Source organism: Callorhinchus milii, unplaced genomic scaffold (assembly GCF_018977255.1).
Source record: "Callorhinchus milii isolate IMCB2004 unplaced genomic scaffold, IMCB_Cmil_1.0 Scaffold17, whole genome shotgun sequence".
Lineage (NCBI taxonomy): Eukaryota > Metazoa > Chordata > Chondrichthyes > Chimaeriformes > Callorhinchidae > Callorhinchus > Callorhinchus milii.
This window is the reverse complement of record NW_024704758.1, coordinates 2417864-2436619: the sequence shown is the minus strand read 5'-3', so window position 1 is coordinate 2436619 and position 18756 is coordinate 2417864. Positions and strand designations below refer to the sequence as shown.

General features: G+C 43.9%; 1 protein-coding gene across 2 annotated transcripts; it reads left to right on the top strand.

The window, feature by feature from the left end:
- Positions 1–4408: 4408 nt before the first annotated feature.
- Positions 4409–14824, top strand: LOC103186041 (insulin-like growth factor II). Of its 2 annotated transcripts, none has more exons than XM_042341477.1 (4): positions 4409–4549; positions 7969–8122; positions 10987–11156; positions 13726–14824. In XM_042341477.1, the coding sequence occupies exons 1-4, from the start codon at positions 4481–4483 to the stop codon at positions 13963–13965; spliced, it is 633 nt and encodes a 210-aa protein (XP_042197411.1). In that variant the 5' UTR covers positions 4409–4480; the 3' UTR covers positions 13966–14824. The 2 variants fall into 2 exon arrangements, with proteins under 2 accessions (XP_042197411.1, XP_007903038.2); XM_007904847.2 differs by lacking the exon at positions 4409–4549 and adding an exon at positions 7454–7709.
- Positions 14825–18756: the final 3932 nt, after the last annotated feature.

The window sequence follows — 18756 nt, the reverse complement described above, 5'->3', positions numbered from 1 at the left end:
TCTGGAATGGAATTGCGCACTCTCTCCCTAGAGGGACGCACCCTGCTTACGAATTCTGTCAGCTATGAGTGGAAATTGATAAGGGGTTTGGGTGTTAACCGGCTAAAAGCCCATAGCCTTGCCCATTGTCTAGCATTGTCTAGCGAACTTTCCTTGTCCAGCAAGGACCACCCAGCCTACCCATTGGGATTCATACATTCCACCTGGATTATGATGTTAGAGTGGAATTTATATTGGGTCCATTTGTCTCGGTGTGCTTGAAAGCAGGTAAGTCATGGATCTGATGGGGTGACCGCTGGTATTGGAAGTCCCATCAAGGGTACTCGCTGATGCCAGAAATTATCATAATAATCCTTGCCTATCACGTCAAAAGGTCTCAAACATGCCTTTCTAAAGTGCAGTGACTGTGTACTTGTAGGTAAACCATACTATCCAGTCACTACCCTTCCGAGCTACGCTACCTAGTCACTGCGCTTTACAGAAGCTATGTGAAGGACTTCGAGATGTTCTTGATTTTATAGGCGCTGTGTCAAATGAAAGGATTGTACATCAAGCAGTTGTCTTGGAATTAGAGGTTGGGTGTTGGGATTTCTGGGCTGGTTGTAATGTGCGGAAAACAGTTATATAAAAAAAACTCTAAAATGATATATACTTTTAAAAAGGTAGAGGGCTCTTCTATTCACCTGAAAGGTATATAAGTTCCTTGTTTAAAGTTAAATAAAGCATATTTTGACAGGTGATATTTCCGCATCTCACAGACAGTCGGAGCTTCCAGCAATTACTCAGATTAATTATACATTAGCGAGCATGTTTCGAGGCAGCACTTTCCCTTCCTGTAACTAAATGAAAACCGCGAGTACATTATTCAGTGCGTTTAGAGTTTCTTCACTCTTCACTGTTGTTTTACTCATAAAGGTAATAATTAACTAGTTCATCGTCAGTGCTGTTCGAGTTGCCTCAAATTCAGGCTCAGGTTCATTCAAGCAGCCTCTCTGTCCCCACCATTTGGAACTCCATCCCACAATCCCACCGCCTCGTCCCCTCCCTTGCCTCCTTCAAGGCCCATCTTGAGACCCTCCTCTTCGACTGTGCCTCAAGTCCCCCCCTACCCTCACCTTCCCTGCCCTCCAACCCTCCTGATCGCAACCCCCAGCTCGTATCCAAATCCTTGACTGTCCAGCGCTTTGGGACGTCCTCCCGATGTGGAAGGAGCTGCGGAAATATAATTTGTTGTTGTTGTGAAGTTGACCTAAAATCGACGAGGCAGGCAGCCAGTGGAAGATGGTCAAAACACGGACTGGGGGGGTGGGGGGCGGCATGATTTTATAAAATAATAATAATAATAACAATAATAATCCTTCCAACTGATGCAACACCTTATCACGTCTTCCAAAGGCCTCAATGAGCTTCACGGCGTTTCGGTAAAGTGTGGTGACTGTGTATTTTTGTGTAGGTAAAAGCGGCAGCCAATTAGGGCATAGCATTATCCCAAACGCAGTCCATGAAGTGAGTGATCGAGTTAATTTGGGGATCTGTTGGTCAGGCCACCGGGAGAAAGAAACCCCTTTCTCTTTTCGAAGAGAGCCGTAGGATCTTTAACGTGGATTAGGGTGGATTTTGTTTAATGTGCCCAGTTTCCCCGCTTACATGGGAGAGGAGCGAGGTGGGGGTGGGTGGGGGTGGGGGTTGGGGATGGTGGGTAGTCTTGTCCTTCGTTAACCCTGCCAGGCGTGCTGTTCTCAGAGACTTGGGGCCATAGCTTGCTTAGATCAGGAGTTTTTACAGACCCCTCAGATAAAAATAACCAATTTGTAAATCATTATCGCGCAGGTTATTTAATCATTGATCCCACCACCCAATCTGAACAAAGCAGCAGCGAGCAGCAAATGAGAAGAAAACCGTTTGCACCAACACGAGAATACACCGACCTCTTCGCTTGTGCTACCGTCTGTCTGACCGTGACTCTTGCTGGTCGCTCTTCTGTCAGTGTCACCCTAAATGTTAAGCAACAGGCAAATTGGTAGTAGTATAATAATAATAATAATAATAATCCTTGCATTTGATATAGTGCTTTTCACATCTCAAAGCGCTTCACAGAGTATACAATTGAAGTGAATTGACTGTATATTTGTGGGTGAAACGCAGCAGCCAATTGCGCACAGCAGTGTCCCACAAACAGTCGTGGATTGAAGTGACCGATCTATTATTGTGTTTTCCTTGAGGGATTATTATCAGGCAGGTGGAGTAAGAAAACTTGGCCAAGGTTTTGCCCTGCCAGGAATCGAACCCAGGTCTCTCGCTTGCAAGGCAAGTGCTCTAACCACTGAGCTATAGGATCCATACTTGATCAGGTATGTGTTTACCTGCAGGCATTTGTTTATTTGAGGTGGGGGGAGGGTGGGAGGGAGAGGGCATTGTAGGATAGTACACTTCAGAGTGTCCCCATATCTATTAACTCTTACACATCCATGTACTCTAACCTCCCCCCCACCCACCCCATGGTTCGTTTAAGCAATGCATTGTCCAGTATAACAATATATAAAAAAATCCTTCCAATTCTTCCATAGTATGTCATCGTTTTACCCACAACATACACAGTCGCTCCACTTGACAGTATATTCTGTGAAGTGCTTTGAGACGTCTCGACCACGCGATAAGGCACTATGTCAAACGCAAGGATTATTATTATTAATATTAGGACGATGATGTCCATTGTTATTAATCCCACTTTGCAGCATTTTTCCCCTTGATGTGTTTATCTGCTCAGATGCTTGTCCAGCTCCCTGGCGAGCGATTCTATTGCTCCAGCCCCACTCGCCAGAGGTATGCACTTACTGCGCTAACCGTGTGGATGTCCCATTGATTTGGCGGGGTAAGGGTTACAATTACAGTTCGGTTGCTCTGGTGCCAGACCTTGACACCCAGCTATGAAGTTGGAGGCCAGCATTGATTTTTGTGTCAAAGTTTGGATCTCAGACCAGGACAGTGCTGGGGGGGGGGGGGGGAGGGTTGTTCCGTCCTTCGGATGAAACGTTAAACTGAGCTCCCGCCTGTGCCTTTTCAGGTGGACGTTAAAGATCCCTCGGCACTGTCGGAACAGGGAAAGGAGTTTTTCCCAGCCTCCTGGCCAACAATTCCCACCCCACCCCACCCATAAAATTAGTCACTCACTTCATTGCTGTTTGTGGGACGTCGCTGTGCACAAACAGTCTGCCGTGTACAAATACACAGTCAAATACACTTCACGGTAAAATCTTGCGAAGCGCTTTGAGACACCTGGATGGCGTGACAAGGTGCTAAGTTACTTGTTCCGCTGATAAAATTGCTGAATCTCGTGTCATTTTGTCACTGAACTACAATTTTCGGTACAAAATGATGGGACGCCCATTAATCGTGAATGCTTTAGATTGGCGAGGACGGACTGCAAACCTATTCAAACATGGGGAGTTGAGTTATCATTTTGAACGACAATCTTGAAGACAAGACGTTCCTGCAATTACACAGTCGCTGCCCTTTACGGTAAATCCTGCGAATCGCTTTGAGGTGACGTGAAAGGCGCTACAACAAATGCAAGGATTTTTGTGTGGGGTGGGGTGGGGGATGGGGGGTGGGGGTGGGTGGTGGTTGATAGTGCTGTGGGTGCAATATACTGTTATTCAGTGGCGGTGAGTTACAAAAATCGTGTGTCATACCTTCCAAAATCCTCATTATTTTTTTTCACAGTGAGGAGGGGTGGTGGGAGGGTGGAGAGAATGATCAAATCGAAATATCATTATCACGAGGAACACAGAGAGGGTGAAAGTTTGTGGGGTGGGGGGGGGGGGGGTGTTATGTGATAACCAGTGTGTAACGTGTGTCTGCCACCAACCCCCCCCCCACAAGTGCTTTCGAGAATGCATATAAATAAAGATGACATAATTTCAATACATCGAAATGCTAAGCAATGCTGTCATCCCCCTCTCTCCCTCTCTCCCTCCCTCTCTCTCTCTCTCTATCCTCTGGTTGCCATTTGCTGCAGATTGATGATAAAGACATCAAGCTTGAGACCAGGGGGAGGGAGGGAGGGGGGAAAAGGGGGGGTGAGTGAGTCTGATCAATGCAAAGGTGGGGGAAGAAAGAGAGAGAGAGAGAGAGAGAGAGTGAGTGTGTAAGTGAGTGGGGGAGAGCTCTGGGCTGGGTTTTGTATGAATGACCCTGAGAGCGTGCGCGCAACTGCGCTTCACGCTGCGGGTATATAAGTAGCGTAGAGTCTCTCCTCTGTCTGTCTCCCTCACTGTGGAGCAGCGTACAAGTAACTTTCAGCTGGTGGTGGTGGGGAGGGTGGGAGGGGGGGGGGAGAGCTTTTGCAAGCGCAAAAAAAAAAAGTGGTGGTGTGGGGTGGGAAGAAAGAAAGAAAGAAAGAAAGGAAGGAAGGAAAGAAAGAGAAAGAGAGAGAGAGAGAGGAAAAAAAACACCCAACAAGTCTCAACAACGCCTTGCAATGGATCTCAGAACCTTAGCTATATGTCCGACCTGTGCAGACACAGCCTACAACCACAACTCTTTCAAGGTATCAGTCATTTCAATATATATATATATATATAGATATATGCAGATAGAGAGAGAGAGAGAGATGGAGAGAGATGGAGAGATGGAGAGATAGAGAGAAAGAGAGAGAGACAGAGAGAGAGAGAGAGAGAGAGAATAATGCAGATCTTTAACATTGCCTTTGTCGATCTCTTTTATTTTTTTTGTATTTGGAAGTGGGGCTGTGGGGGAAGGAGAGAGAGAGAGAGAGGGAGAGAGAGAAAGAGGGGGGGGGGGGGAAAGAGAGAGAGAGGGAAGGGGGAGAGAGTGCAGGGGGTGTTGGAGAAGGGGGAGAGGGGGGGAAAAAAAAGATCTGTTTGCAAAAGCAACTTTTTTTTTAACACACAGGACTGATTTTTTTTTGGAGGGGGGGTTCGTGTCGAGAGCGTTTGCTTTTAAGTTTGCTGCGAGTTTTCAGATTGTTTTTTTTTCGGTGGAGTTGAGCGAGAGTTGAGTGTGAAAGAGGAGAGTGATTTCAACTGGAGGGGGTGTGCAGGGGAGAAGAGCATTTGATTTCTCTTATTTGTGGGGATTGGAGGGGAGAGGAAGAGGGGGGGGAAGGAATGCAAAGAGAAAAATCAAATGAATTCAGCTTAAAGTGCAATGCAATGCAATTTCATTCCAGTTGAATCGCGTAGTGAGAAGAGAGAGAGAGAGAAAGAAAGATTTTTTTAAAAAAAATGTATTGGGATTTGTATTTCTTTCCTTAAATAACAAAAAAAACTTTTAGCTTAGTGAGATTCTGTGTGTGTGTGTATGTGTGTGTTTTTTTGCACAGAGTGTGAGTGTTTGCAGGGTTTTTTTTTCCTGGGGTGGGGGGTGGTGGGGGGGAGGGAAGGCAGAGAGATGAAATAAATGAAGACCAGGGGGTGGGGGGAAAAAAAGAGAGAGAGAGAGATCTCTTTCTTTTCTTTTTCTCTTTTTTTTTGTTCTTTTTTTCCTCTTTCTTCTTTTTTTTGGGTGGGGGGGGGGGGGGTTGGAGTGTGTGTGTGTGGTGGTGGGGGTGGGGGTGTTATTCTGAAATCCTTTCGAAATTGGCACCCACTTCCACTTTTGTGTGTGTGTGTGTTGTTGTTGTTGTTGTTTTGTGTGTGTGTGTGTAGAGAGAGAGAGAGAGAAAAAAAAAACAACAACAAATCAAACCACCTCTAAAGGTGTTGGTTCCTCTGCTCAGGACTGGGAAATAAGGCAGAAAAAGGAAGGGGGAGAGAGAGGGAGAGAGAGAGAGAGAAATCGTCCCATGAACAGTAATCCGATCCCCTTGTTCATCCCCCCCCCCCTCCCCACCCCCTGTCCTGAGTATTTTTTTTTGTTTTTTTTTCCAAACCCAAAAAAAAAGGGATGATTTTCCTTGGCTGATCCGCAGGGTAGCGTTCTACTCTTTCTTTCTTTCTTTCTCTCTGTCTGTCTCTCTCTCACACACTCTCTCCCTCTTTCCCTCTCTCTCCCTCTCTCTCTCTCTCTCTCTCTGTCTCAGTGCAATCCTCTATGACATGTTATTGTGTTGTGTGTGTGTGTGTGTGTTGTGTGTGTATGAGTGTGAATGTGTGTTATGTCCTTGAACCAATTTCTGATCTCTCTTTCTTTCTCTCCCTCTCTCTCCTCTCTCTCACACTCACTCACTCTTTCTGTGCAATCCGTATCACACGCTATTCGTATGTGTGCATATGTGTGCTATGTCCTTAAACCTATTTCTGATCTCTCCCTCTCTCTTTCTCTCTCCCCCTCTCCCCCCCCACACACACACAGCCTCCCGTTATAATCTGACTTGTTCCATCTCATGTCACACACATCAGCCTCTCTTAAACAAGTTGCATTAAATTGCAATTGCAAAGCTTCCTCCTTTTTTTTAATCTCCCCCCCCCCACACACACACACCTATTTACACTGATTTTAAGTTAATTCATGAAAAAAAAGACAAGAAAGAGAGAGAGAGAGAGCAGGAAAGGAGACGGGCTGGATATATACCTACGCCTTTCCCTGAAGCATAAGGTGTTAGGTTTGATGCAGTGAACCATTGAAAGTCGTGAGAATGGAGGTGATTTATATATTAAAAAAAACAAGTTAGCTAAACAAAACTTTTGCTAAATAGCCTTGGGGACTTGGCCGGAAACCGCTGGAACCTGTCCTGGTTTGACAGCATTTTAATATCTGAGCCTGGGAACATCTGCACTGCCTGTGTGTATGTGTTTGTTTTTAAAGTAAAGCTCCTTCTACCCCCCCCCCCCCCACCCCCAAGTATGTCTTACATTCCTCTTAACTACAGGGGCAATGTTAATTTGTGTTGTTGTTGCTGTTGTTTGGGGGTGGGCGTGATTGCTTATTTCAAACCTTAATAATAATGATAATCCTTGCATTTGATATAGCTCTTTATCATGTCGTTGAGACGTCTCAAAGCGCTTCACAGGATATACTGTAAAGCGGATTGACTGTGGATGATTGGGTGAAAGGCGACAGTATTATTATTATTTTTATTATCTTTCCTTTGAGCAGCAATTGATGGGTTGAAATAAAAATCCTGATTATTTACCGACCAAACAATTTGTGTCATCGATCCACAGTCGAAAATCACTTAAAAGTTACGAGTCTTCCTATCGCTGAGGAAGGGTACCAGTGAGTAGGGCTCCAAAATTGGGCTTGTTTTTTGGGAGATGTGTAACCCTTGGTTACCAGCACCTAAAATCATAGCTGTCAGCCTGACGATTTGTGGTAAGCAGCAATATCAGAGAGCAGGGGATTTGATTGGCGCGACATCTCTCTGGCATCTAAGTGTGCGTCAGCTGATGACTTGTTTTCAAGAAATACTTTTTATTTTTAATTTGCGGTGCTTCTAAACCCAAGTAACGTGCCCTCTGCCCCTCCCCACTCCCTCCCCTCTCCCCCCGCCCCAAAGATAATTCCAATCTGGGACCAATAGAAAAGTGTATCACAATCTGCCTTTATCCTCCATTCCACTCCAATACAGTAGACCAGACTGATGTTATCTGAGCACAGACACAACACACTGCTTAACTGAGCTAGATACTGGAATGTATTATTTCCGATTTTGCTCAGGTTACAGCTTGGAGACGAAGCAATAACATTACTCGGGGGTTAACCTGTTTCGGAGCATTTTAAGTAACCGGGTTGAGCTTTCACTCGAGGTAAACGCGCTTGTAGTAGTGGAGTCATCTCCCTGTATTCTCCATCAAAAGTGCTTCACAGAATTTTACTATCAAGTGAAATTATATTGGGTAGAATTACGTGGATTTTGGGGGCGAACCCGGCAGCCAATGTCCCACAAGCAGCTGTGGAGTGAGTGACCGATAGCTGTCGATGTGACTTAACCAACACAAAGCAGGAGATTTAACGTGAAATGCTTTTAGCTAACGCAACTTTGTTTCTTTCCTTTTTTTTTCCCAGGGCAGAAAAATGTCCCCATCTAGACGACTGCTGTTCATTTCCATTACCCTCACTGTATACATTGTGGATGGCATCACGGCGACCGAAACGCTATGTGGCGGTGAACTGGTAGACACACTACAATTCGTCTGTGGTGAAAGAGGATTTTATTTCAGTAAGTTGACAGCAGAACTTTTTTCCAAAAAACCTTTGCGCTGTGAATAATCTCTGTGCAGTCATTTAGGATTTGGCGGGAAGAGGATAAAAATAGTAATAATCTTTGCATTTGATGTAGTGCCTTATTGTGTCTTGGCGACATCTCAAAGCGCTTCACAAAAAATATACTGTAAAGTGGAGTGACTGTGTATTTTGTGGGCGAAGGGATGGATGATAGCCTCCGTCTTAACTCCGTGAACCCATTCTACGTTGTGACAGTGTGTCCGTGACATTTCTTTTAAGAGCTTCTCGAACACACCATGTGCTCGCTCGGGTGTGCTGTGCTGTGTCCCTCCCCGGTGCCTGCTCCCTCCAAAGCAAACGGAATGTGCAATCAAACAGAAAAGTGTGAAGTTGAGCTGGACAAAGCACCGGGCTTTATTAGATCCTGTGGAAAGCTTTGGAGGTCTGCGGAGGAATAGGAGGGTGGGAGGTTAGGTCAGAAGTGTGCGGGGTGGCGGAGGGGGTGGGGTGGGGGAGGGCGAAATCTTGCTTGTATTTTCAGGCTGCCATGTGAGGACCCCAATCTGACAGCAGCCAAATTCTTTCCACAGTCCGGACATGCGTGCATCAATCTCAGTCGGAACACTTGGCCTAGCAATTGGAGTGTGACATGATTGCAGCAGGGTTGGATAGCATGAAATTTTGTTGTTCTGTCATTCAAGGGCAAAATTATATATATATTATATAATATTTAACCTCTGTGTTATATATTATATATATGTAATCTCTAAAGTTCAAGATGTGAGTTTGACCCAAATAACTTAGGAGCTTGAAAAGATGCCCAATAATAACCCCTAGAATGTTGCAGGTTAGAATGACCGTATATCAGTTCACTCCCTTAAACAAGTCGCGTTGTCTTGAAACAGCGTGGGAAGTCCTGTAACTGCAAAACACTTGGGAGAGGATAAGGAGGTTTGGGATAAGGGCTGAAAGGAAAAAGTTCAACTGGCTGCTTCCTCAAGGATGGGACGTTGGTAAACTTGACTGGATTATAATTTTTATTGTTGTCTTCAACTGGGACTCATCACCAGGGATGTTTTTCTGGAAAAGGGAGAGGACATTGAGAATAGAGTGTAGAGGCCGTTTGATTTCCCGTAAACATCCTCCTTGTTTGCTGGAGCACAATAAAGCTTCTCGACTGCATTACGTTTTCCCTGTTGTCCCTAAATGAGCGCTTTAGTCAAAGGCATCGGATACTCTTGGTGGTAAGAGAAAAGGAACAATGAGCAGGCAGGTGAGGTGCGAGGTAAATGAGGGTCTTGACTGGGCAGGGCTGGTGTCGGTGGTGGGGGGAATAAAGTAATCTGGAGGCCTGCAATTGTGTCGAATAAGCACATTTTCTGGCTCTTGTCGTCTTTTGGGCTTGAAAAGGACACAAAGCTAAATAGCTCTGCTCGCGGTTACAAAGGGGAGCTTGTTTATTGCTACATTCTTCTGATTAAAGTAATACTACTGGAACATTCCACGTTCAATATCAAGGCATTTTTAATGATCCAGGCTTTTTGAACTATGCACCATGGAATAAAGAGGAAAATGTTGATTGAAATGAAGTGGGGGGGAGGTGGGGTAGGGTTGAGGGAGAGTAGGGTGGAAGGAGAGAGGAAAGCAGCCCACACATACAAACACGCACGAAAAGGGTTTTATTTATTACACGTGCGATGGTTTGATTTCCATTCCAGCAAGTCTATAGAAAGGAAAGCAAACAGACTGACCTTGCTTAGGAGGAATATATCGTCACGGACTCATCTCTTTTTTTTGTTACAAAGGGTACATAATTTGCGGGTCTTTTAACTGATCCAGCACTCGCATCGTCCCATCAAACTTGCCTGTCTCTGCAACTGTTTTCGGTTATCGGGCTAACCATCTGTAAGGCTTTGCAAATCAAAGGCATATACAGAGAAGCACGAAAACAACAATGTTAAGAGGAGACTATCTCTTAGTCAAGAGATAAAGCTCACTTGGACTCATCTTCGCACGGAAATCTGAGCCTGTCACAACAATGAGGCTTAAGTGCTTTCTGCTTGTACTTCTAACAGATTTGACACTCTCAATAGAAACTCGAAGGGAAGGAATGCACCAATCAGTGAGATTTTCGAAGGATAACCCACTGTCTGCAGTGCCTTTAGCTGCCGATAAAATAAAACGTGAACAGGGTTCACAGCAAACTGACATAAGAGGTGACGCCTGATAACCTCAGTCTCCAGTGTGGTTATCTTTACTCTGACCCTGCAGTTAATGCCAGATAGTTCATTGGACTTCTTGTCCTTCTCTGATTCACTCCGTGCATTCATTTCTGCTGTGTTGGCAAGGTCAAGTGGCTTGTGATTTAGCCTTATCTGCAGGTTATTCTCTCTCTCTCTCTCTCTCTCTCTCTCGCTTTCTCTCTTCCCAACATATTAAATTAACTGCACATAGTCATTGTCATCCCCCTACAACTCTCCTCCCTGGTAACTAGCTAAGTGGATTGGGGACTCACAAAGGGGTGGGGTGTGGGAAGGCTTTATATTTATTGCGCCCACAAAATATACAGTCAATTCACTTTATATTATATTCTGTGAAGCGTTTTGAGACATCTCAATGACACGTTAAGGCACTATATCATAGGAACACGAGTAGGCCATTCAACCCCTTGATCCTATTCCGCAATTCTATTAGATCAGTTGATGTGTACCTCAACTCCAATTACTCCCCTTCGCCCCATATCCCTTGATACCCTATCCACCTCAGTCTTAAAATGCAAGGCTGATTAATATTGTTATTATATAAATATATGTATATTTTAAAAATCTCCTGCTCAAAAAAAATTCTTCTGTCTTTCAGGTAGAGCCACCGGACGGGCTAATAGTCGCAGACAAAACCGTGGAATAGTTGAAGAATGCTGCTTTCGAAGCTGTGATTTGAATCTGCTGGAACTTTACTGTGCGAAACCTGTAAAGAAAGAACGCGACTTGTCAGCCACCCCTTTCCACCTTCTACCATCAGCCAGTAAGGTTCGTGTCTGTCTCTCTTTCCCTTTTAACTTTGACGCCAGGCGGGCCTCACGCCTGTTAAGCGCCCCGAGTCACTGCTTGAGGGGCGCTATATAAATGCCAGTCGTCGTTGTTGTCTTGCAAGTCGGTCTGAAATGATAATGGTAATCCTTGCATTTGATGCAGCGCCTTGTCATGTCTTCGAGCCGTCTCAAAGCGCTTCACAGAATGTACTGTAAAGTGAATTGACTGAACATTTTTGTGGGGGAAATGCCCAAATTCCACCCGTAAGACTTTTTATGTCTTAAATTGAACCGGGGGGAAATCTCCCCACTTCACTCTTCATCTAGAAGCCAAACTAAAGGAGGCTTTTTTTCCTTCCCACTGTTGTTACAAGAGAACCCGGTTTCCCAAATGAGACTGAGTTTGTCCATAAATTGCCACAGTCCCATGCAACCTTTGCAATTTAAGGCAAAATGGTCTCATCAGCTAAGACTGGGTGGAATTTCAGGCATGCGTTAGGTTGGCACCAGTCACTGTTTGGTTACAGGTATGATGAGAGAAACTAATATTAACTAGTGAAGCAAAAGGGGAGATGTTTTTTGAGTAGATAAACCCTTGTGTGTGTGTGTGTGTGTGTTCCATGCAGTAAACTTCCTGTGATTTACTCAACTTCAGAGTAAGTTTGAAAATCTTGATCTGTTTAGGGAGGCGTTCTCTCTCTCTCTCTCTCTCTCTCTCTGTCTCTTGGGAGCCCCTGGTCTGCTCTGAGCATCGCAGTGCTTTGGCACAGCAGCAAGCTGGCCTGTCAGTTTGTTCAGTGTTTGCCTTCCTCTTGCTTTGCCTTCTGTGCTCATCTCCTCAAAACTCACTCTGGCTCACAGAGGTTATTGTTTGGAAAAGGGATCAGCTGGGCTAACAGAACCCTTCAAGACCCTACTTTCTCCTGTTTACATGCAAAGCTCATTGCCATTCTCCCCTCTCCTCTCCTTTTGGTGGATCAGACATGACAGTCCTTAACTCTTACTGGAGTATTCAGCATTGAAGTTGCATTAGCATAAGAGGCAAAACGCAGGTCGATTGTGAACAATATCAATCATTTACGACAACTCTTTATAATGGGTTTCCCGCTTGCAAAGAGTCAGTGAGAAAGACGGCTAAACTGTAGAGACTGGACGGAGCGTTTTTGACGAGCTGTCTGTGGGAAGCCATTCGGGAACACATTCTGATTCTCCAGGGCCGACGATTTAATTTTTTTTCGCTGCTGCCGACCTTTCTCATCCGGAATGATTGCGCCAGGAAGATTCTCAGCCTCCCTGCATTCTGCTGGCTGTGCAATTGAGTCACAAATCTGATAAGCTTCCCCTATCTCTGAGATCTGACAGTCGTGTGCAATGGCTGCAGACTTGACAAGAAGGGAAGAGCAAGTCAACAACAAGGAAGGGTGGCGTGCGTGTGTGTGTGTGTGTGTGTTGTACCGCTGTGTTATGGGGCGTATGTGAAGTTCCGCAGTCAATTCAGGTTACAGAGGAACCTCATATTAAACACACCCACACACTTGATAGATGACCGATTCTTGAAAGGAACTGTAGGGCAAGTCTCTTAACTGTTTGTGCATATTTGTAACGTGAATATGTAAAAGCACTCCCCCACCCAAACATTTCTCCCCTTCTGCCCTGAAATGAATCCCTTTTGTCAGATGAATTTGTACACAACAGGGACCAGCGGTGACCGATTTTTTTTTTAAGACCTAATCTCTTCTTTTATCTTAAATACCAAAAATCCAGAGCAAAAAGAGGCCTTTTTTTTAATAAAAAAAGCAAATTGAGAGAGACCTTTCAAATGATATTTCTCAGTCGGGTGTCACCACTAACTAGCTGAGTGTCTCAGGTCATGTCAGACTATTTCCAGTATTAGTGTTACTCCTTTTGATATCGCCCACAGAGAACTCCCAGACAAGGTCACAGAGCTACACCTTGTTTTTCTTTTTGCAGTGCTCAGCTGCAACGACGCTCATCATTAATATTTTGCTTGCGAGCAAGAATCACAAAAAGCCGATTGATCCGCTGTCTCCCTGAAAGCTACTTACCGCACGCAAATTGACTGCCTCCAAAGTCGTTACAGTGAATCCCGTGAAAGCGCTTTGAGATTAAACAGTCTGAGACCTGTCCAGTGCGAGGGGCGCTATGCAAGTGCAAGTTGTTGTTGCTTTGATGTGGGTCGGTCAGCGTTAAACCTGTGAGGACATCTGACTCTTTCTCAACTAGCTTCCTGAGAGCTGGAGAAGAGCCCAAAGTTCCGCACGGTCTTTGCTTTAAGATCACTGTTCTAAGATCCAAGATGGGGTAGAATGCTAAGGCTATGGCCTTTTAATGTAGAGACTTAATTTTTCGTAGAAAGACTGGCTTCCAAATTCAGAGCTGATTCCAAGAATCTTTGCTCCGTCTTATCTTAAATTGTAAGACTTGAGGCTAAGGCCATGAGGATTCCTGTGCCTGGGGTAGTTCCAATGATGCCATCATGACCTCGAGATGAATCTGTCTTAGATCACAGGCTTTCTCACTAAACCTGTTTTGCTTTTGATTTGCAGGAAAGCTTCAGGAAACCTTTGGCAGCCAAATATTCCAAATACGACTTTTGGCAGAAGAAATCTGCCCAGCGTCTAAGAAGAGGCATCGCTCCAAGCCTCGCGGCCCAGAGGATCAGACGGCAATTTGAGGAAATCCAGAGCAAACAGCGTGTCCGAATGCACAAGCCACTTCTAACTCTCCCCGCCAAACCACCCCTTGAAGTCAGAGCGTCGTCGGAGAAATATTTCAGCCGAGAATGATGAAGAAAAGCGGGGGTGTTTTTTTTTTTTGCACGTTTGTTTTGTGTGTGATAAAGGACAGGGATGATAGCTTTGTTCCTTCCTGACGTCATTTCTGTGGCATTCCGACCTGAGTCCTACCCCTCTCTCCCGACCTTACCCTCCGCCTTCCCCACCTGACCCCACCACCACCTCCTCTCCTCTAATTCCTTCCCTCCTTCCCTCGACCAGCAATGAAATGCAAGTGGCCCTGGTAAGAAAAGCGCTTACAGGCCTGGTAAGCAAAACAAGCCACAGGGTCTGAGACATTTGGACCAAACAGGCAACTCTACAGACTACAATCTTATTTTTTTTCTCTCTTGTAAAGTTCACACGATGCATTATAGATGATGTCTTCTGTTGTTCTGCACCTATATAAGAAGGGATACCAACACTTCATGGAATATATAGTGTAATCAATCAATCAGTCAATCAATCAGTCAGTCAACTGACCCAGATCCTGCACCATTTTTAACCACGACACAAGACGGATGTGTGACGGACTTGAAAAAGGAAATGGTGTCTGCAGTTTCACGTTGCCACAGATTGCGTTGATTTTTTTTTGCCGTCGTTGTTTTGTTTGGTTCATTTTGTTTGCCCCTCCCCTCACCTTCCCCCCCCCCCACCCCTCCAATGGCACTATTTTTTTTCATGAACGTTTAAAGTGTAGCGACACACATTGTGTTACGGTGCTAACTTGCTTCGAGAGAAGCAAAGCGGCTGATTCGAAGAAGTGGGATTTGATAATGCACGGATGTCGAACAGAACTTGAACCAGACCTTTCCGTTTTAGGAAAAGTGCGTGTGGGTGCGTTTGTGTGTGTGTGAGTCGTGTGTGTGCGTGTGTGTGTGTGGGCACGTGTGTGCGTGCGCACGTGTTTAAAAAAAACACAAAAAAATTTTAAAAACAGTTTAGCTTGGTTACAACAGTGCAAGGTAGGCAAAGGGAAGATGAGGCACAAAAAAAATTACAAAATCAAAGGGAAACAGCAGTGATGTTATGATTTTTTTTGCTGTTGCAACTAATGTTATTTCTTATTCATAGTAGTTATTTGCTTTTGCTTCAGAACATACTTGAACTTGTATATTTTCAATGCCCCAGGGTCAGATTAGTCCAAGCGATATCTTGCAATGTTGAGCCGCCAAGCTATTAAAAGTAATGGCACTGCATAAAGGCATTATTTATTTTATGTAAAATATATATGAAAAAAAATGGTCCAAATAATGTACTTAGCACTGATGAGCAACTGCAAAGACAGATAAACTATTTTGTCTAATTTTGTACTAGTAAAGCTTTCGTAGATGCTTTGTACCAAAAATGAGAAAAAAAAAAAGTTTTTTTTTCAATACGAGTGTTATTTGGTGTTTGAAACCTCTGTGAGGTGCCTTTATTCAGCCAGAGAACCTCAATCTCTTTTGGAAACTAGTCTGTGTATCCATGCTCACTGCTGTCAGTTGTGAAGCCATCAAGTATAATTTTACTTGAGCCCAGTTCATCGCTGTTTTTAGATCTCTGCGTTGTGTGTTAAACAGCTTCCTTCTTTTTAATCTTTTATTTGTTTGTTCGTTCTTGTGTTTTTTTTAATCTTTTAAAAAAAAATCAATTCTGAGTTTTGAGTCATTTCGAAAAGATGCCATCGTCGCTTCGTGAATAACGAAAGCTTCCCGTGTTTTCTAAAGAAGAAAGAAGAAATGAATTCAAAACCGACCACACTGAAGTGATATTCAGAAAGCATATCGTTCTTTGTCCAACCGATTGATCAGCTAGTACGAAGGGTAACATCCATAATTGCATTAGTTAAAACGAGAGCTTTTTACTTTTTTAATGTTTAGCAGATACAGTTAAGGTGTACTTTCCCATGACTAATATAATGTCCTGTATTTAACATGTGCACTCGGAACAGCACTAGACACTAGTGGAAGATGAGATTCACAATCATTGTACTTTGTTTTTAATATCAATAAAAGCAATTTATTACAACACATCCCTGTATCCTTGACTCTTATTAAACCGTCTCTCGGCTCAAGGGGCTAGCGTCTGCACACCCTGGATAAAATCGCCCACTCACTTCCTAGCTCTCCGTGGGACATTGCTGGTAGTAAATTGGCTGCCGTGTCCACCTATAAACAAAAGGCAGTGAGCATTCTGATGGTGCAGGGTCCTATAGGAATATAAGTTATTATTTACAGTGTATCCTGTGAAGCGCTTTGAGACGTCCTCCTGAGATGAAAGGCGCTGCATCAGATGCCAGGATTATTGTTAATTTTTTTAACACAGGTATCTGCCTGCAATACAACTGCGGTAAAAATATATGATTGTCTCAAAAAATTGTAAAACTTTAATCTCGGGACCTGTTGCGAAGCGTGCCGCTGTGATAATTCTGCTGTTAAAACCCAAATGAAATTTAGCCGGGTCTGCCTGCAACACTTGTTTACAAGTCAGGGATCCTCAGTTATATAATTAGTAAATACTATTGCCAACAAACGTTCAATTAGCAAATTACAATTAGATTGTCTCCTGGAGCAGAGGAGCAGCACAAAGCCAGCATTGTGTTGGCTCCACAATAGTGCGGAGTACTCCAGCACTGATGGCAAATGAATGGGGAATTCAGTAAGAAAATACCATGGAGGAACCAGCACAGATTCTCATTGAGCTTCTCGTTGAAGGTGAAATGATGGTACTTGGGTTGGAATAAAATAAAAATGTCTTCGGGAGTGAGGGGCTAGGGTGGGGGGAAAGGATAGGAAAAGTGCGATATCGCATTGGAGGGGAAACTTGCAAGAATTATCACATTGTATGCAGCGCATTCCACACCCCACCCCCACCCACCCTCCCATCTCAAAGCTGTGTGTGTGTAAAGTTGTTGCTGCTAATTTTTTTTCCTTCATCAATCTCCCCCCTCCCCGCCCCCCCCGAGCGTAATGGTTAATACCAATAATAACCCTTACAACTTGGCACAGATTTCTCCCTGGGAACATGTTTCAAAATGCCTTGCGGGATGCAGTGTGAAACGTAGTGACTGTGTATTTTGTAGACGCATGCGCTGTTTCCCCTCCCCCTCCAATCTTCCCCCCACTCCTACAAACGTCTCCTGAACTTTGGTCAGTGAATGCTCAAAATCATTTGTCAACAACACAGAGGAAACGTCTGTGTCGGAGGCATAAGAGACCTTTGTCCTACGACGAAGCCGACTGCTTTTTTTTGAGTGTTGAATGGAAAGAGCTTCTGGAAGACTGTGATCTTCGTTGGCTCTGCTCCTAGTCTAATTCTGTCACTGAAGAAAGATGTAACTGCCTTCTTTCTGTCTCAAAGACTTCATTGCTCTTTGGAAATTGATCTTGGAGCAGCTATCAATGACAAATTCATAATAATAATCCTTGCATTTGATGTAACGCCTTATGTAGTTGAGACCTCTCAAAGAGCTTCACAGAATATACTGTAAAGTGGGATGACTGTGTATTTTGTTTGCGAAATGCCGACAATTCCTGATTCCTATCACCAGCCTCAAGTCTTTTTCTTGGTGGTGGTGGTGGTGGGGTGGGGGGGGGGGTGGTGGTGTTGTGGGGAGGGTGTATGGGCGTCAGGAGGAACCACATAGTAACTGAGGATCAATGGCTAGAAATTGTTATATAAAAATACCAAACACAGAATGGAAATGGGTATTCAAGCGGTCACAACTTTTATAGTATTGATATTTTTGGAGCAATCTCTCGCCTTGTTACAAAGTTTGCTTTTATAATAATAAATAATATTCATAATAATTCTTGCATGTGATTTAGCGCCCTATCACATCATCAAAACACCTTGCAGCTCTTCACAGGATTCACTGTAAATCGTATTTTGTAGGCCAACTCGGCAGCTAATTTGCGCACACAGCAAAGACCAAATATTTTTGTATCGGGGATTGTTGACCAGGACATCAGGAGAAAGAAACTTCTTCTGAATAGTGCCAATGGGATCTTAAGCGTCCACTCAAACACAGAGAAACTCAGGTGATGTGTTAGCTGAAGGATGGCACCTCTGACAATGCAAGATTCCTCTAACACTGACTGCACTGCACTGGAGTGTCAGACTAGACTGTGAGCTCAAAATCTGTGCAATCGTACTTTTTAAGACAACTATTAGGCTAAAGACTAGATGGAATAGTGGACTAGGTTTGTCTCTAACACTGGAGACATCACCTTGGAGAAGGTGAATTAAAGGGAGAAAATTACAACACAAATTGTTGAAATTGGCTGCCATTATTCGCCCACAAAACACACTTTACAGTATATTATGCGTAGCGCTTTGAGACGTCTCAAAGATAACGCTCTGAATCAAATGCAAGGATTATTATTATTATTATACTGATGACATCTAAATAGGCTAATATTTTCTGCCATTATGAGATTCACAATTTCAGCTAAAAATAACAAAACGTCTTCAGTTTTCCAAAACTTTAAATAGTGGCCACATATGAAACTTCATAGCCCAAATAAATCATTGTTAGTGCAAGGCTAAATATCCTGATAAACCAAACTCAGTCCCTCTGTTATTTGTGCCTTTTTTGGAGAAGCCGTCAATATATTGGTATTTGTTTTATTTATTGGGTTAGAGGTCAGAGTTTAATTGGACAGATGGCAAGTGCCCTTTGACCTTCACATGTGAACCTTGCAAGGAGTATTTATTTCACGCTCCAGGTACAAAGTTTCTCATAATAAAATCAGTAATGCTAACTCAACGGCAAATGGCTGAACTTTTTATAGTGTGATTAACATTTTGGTCAGACCCTCC